Source organism: Echinops telfairi, unplaced genomic scaffold (genome assembly GCF_000313985.2).
Source record: "Echinops telfairi isolate 266 unplaced genomic scaffold, ASM31398v2 ScPeMD7_7412;HRSCAF=8450, whole genome shotgun sequence".
Classification (NCBI taxonomy): domain Eukaryota; kingdom Metazoa; phylum Chordata; class Mammalia; order Afrosoricida; family Tenrecidae; genus Echinops; species Echinops telfairi.
In genome coordinates, this window is record NW_022111312.1 from 14,126,119 (window position 1) to 14,128,170 (window position 2,052).

The window sequence follows — 2,052 nt, forward strand, 5'->3', positions numbered from 1 at the left end:
GGAATATCTAATCACCGTGCTAAACTTGGGAATGACACCCGCTTCCTTAGCCCAATCAGCGAGCATTGTTTTGCATTTGACCTACAACAGGCACTGTCCATGTATCTGGGGGGAGCTCCTGCTGGCCCAGCAGGTACTGGCAAAACCGAGACCACCAAGGACCTCGCCAAAGCCTTGGGCTTGCTGTGTGTGGTAACCAACTGCGGTGAAGGCATGGATTACAAAGTAAGACCTCGGTATCCCTTTTGGTCCTGTGTCACTGGGCAGAGGGCTCTAAGGTAAGGTGACCAGAGTTTAACATTGGTAAAGCGGGACACCATTGATAAAACTCATATCCTGGCGAAATAGCCACATGGCAGCCAAAAACCGTATACCCTAGCTTGTCGTGCATTCTTTCCAAAACTCAGGACTTTTTAAAAACGCCACAGGACGCAGGACAAGTTGTTAAAAATTGGGACTGTTTTGCCAAAAGCAGGATGTCTGGTCACCTTACTCTAAGTGTCCATGGTGGGAAGGCGTGGTGGGGTGAGAGGAGCATAGTCAAAGCCCTTTCGCTTCCAGGAGCGCAGGAACCCCAGACATCAGCGCTGACAGGGCTCAGCTGCATGAGGCCAGTGGGCGAAGCAGCCGGCAGAGGCCATAGCGAGGGGTGGGGACTGTGATCCACTGGGGAGCAATGCTCTACCACATGCAGCTTCAGCCAAAGTAAAAAACCCAAGCTCATTGCCATCCAGGCAATTCTGCCTCATAACCCCCTAGGACAGGGTAGACCTGAAGCTGTAACTCTTGATGGGAGTAGAAAGCCTCATCTTTCCCCAGCAGAGCGGCTGGTGGGCTCAAACTACTGGCCATGCAGCCCAAAGGCTAACCCACTGCGCCACCAGGGCTCCCCAGCTCCGGGCAGATGCTGCCGTTTGGGAAGGTGGATCCAGTGTTGCTGAATTTCCCAGAATCTCAGGAAAGCCAGAAACCCAGAGCTTGGCACAAACCCTCCTGATGAGTAGAATGTAGCGGCAGCCTTGGACATCTCTCCAGCAAGATAGGAGGTGCCAGTCCGGAGGCTTTAGCATGTGTCCCCACAGACACAGCCCTGGCTTTTGCAGAGGTGACTGCGCCCTGGTCTGGACCTCTGTCTCTCCCTCTAGGCAGTTGGGAAGATCTTCTCAGGCCTGGCCCAGTGCGGGGCGTGGGGCTGCTTTGACGAGTTTAACCGCATCGACGCCTCTGTGCTGTCCGTGATCTCGTCCCAGATCCACACGATCCGAAATGCTCTGATCCACCAGCTAACCACCTTCCAGGTACGGAATGGGGTGGAGCCTCCCTGGTCAGACTCCCAGAACATCCGCCCATCCCATCGGCTGGGTAGGTCCCAGGTACAGAGCGGGGTGAAACTGCCGAGTCACCTCCTGGGACATTTACCAGTCCACCAATGAGCCACCTTCCAGGTACAGAGCTAGGCGAAGTTGCCTGGCCACACCGCAGGACACTCACCACATGCCAGACGCAGCGTTCTGTCGTTGAAGGCTGGCCAGACTTGGTGGGTTTTCAAATCCAGCTGGTTGGGCGCCATGTACTCGCTTCCTTTCTGAGTTGCATCGACCGGAATATTCCATGGCCCTCACGTTCGCTCCAGACGTAGAACCTGTCACCAAAAGACAAGTGGGGTGTTGCTCTTCAGTGAGAGGCATTTAGAACCTCCTTTCAAGGAAAACATGTACCCTTAGGTGACCTTCCCAGGCCTGAGGAGAAATTGAGTGGGAAAAAGGAAAGTTCCACTCCATCCCAAACGTCCCTCACTCGTTTCACTGAGGTGGCTGCTGTTAGAGGCTGTCGAGTCTGTCCCGACTCATAGTGACCCGTGCACAACAGAAGGACACCCGCTCAGTCCCGCACCATCCTCACCACTGTCTGATGGTTGAGCCCATTGATGCCACCACGGTGCCCATCCACCTAGTCAAGGGCCTTCCTCTTTGTCGCTGCCCCTCGACTTCACCAAGCAGGGGGTCCTTCTCCAGCCTGGTCTCTCCTGAGGCTAATTCAGCAGTCTCTCAC

The 2,052-nt window shown here is 55.0% G+C and overlaps 1 protein-coding gene across 1 annotated transcript in view; it reads left to right on the forward strand.

Moving 5' to 3' along the window:
* Positions 1–2,052, forward strand: part of DNAH10 (dynein axonemal heavy chain 10) — a 150,035-nt gene that overhangs the window by 70,464 nt on the left and 77,519 nt on the right. The window contains exons 30-31 of the mRNA XM_045296728.1: positions 51–225; positions 1,146–1,298. Of these exons, the coding sequence (XP_045152663.1) occupies positions 51–225; positions 1,146–1,298 (328 nt within the window). The remainder of the gene's footprint in view (positions 1–50; positions 226–1,145; positions 1,299–2,052) is intronic.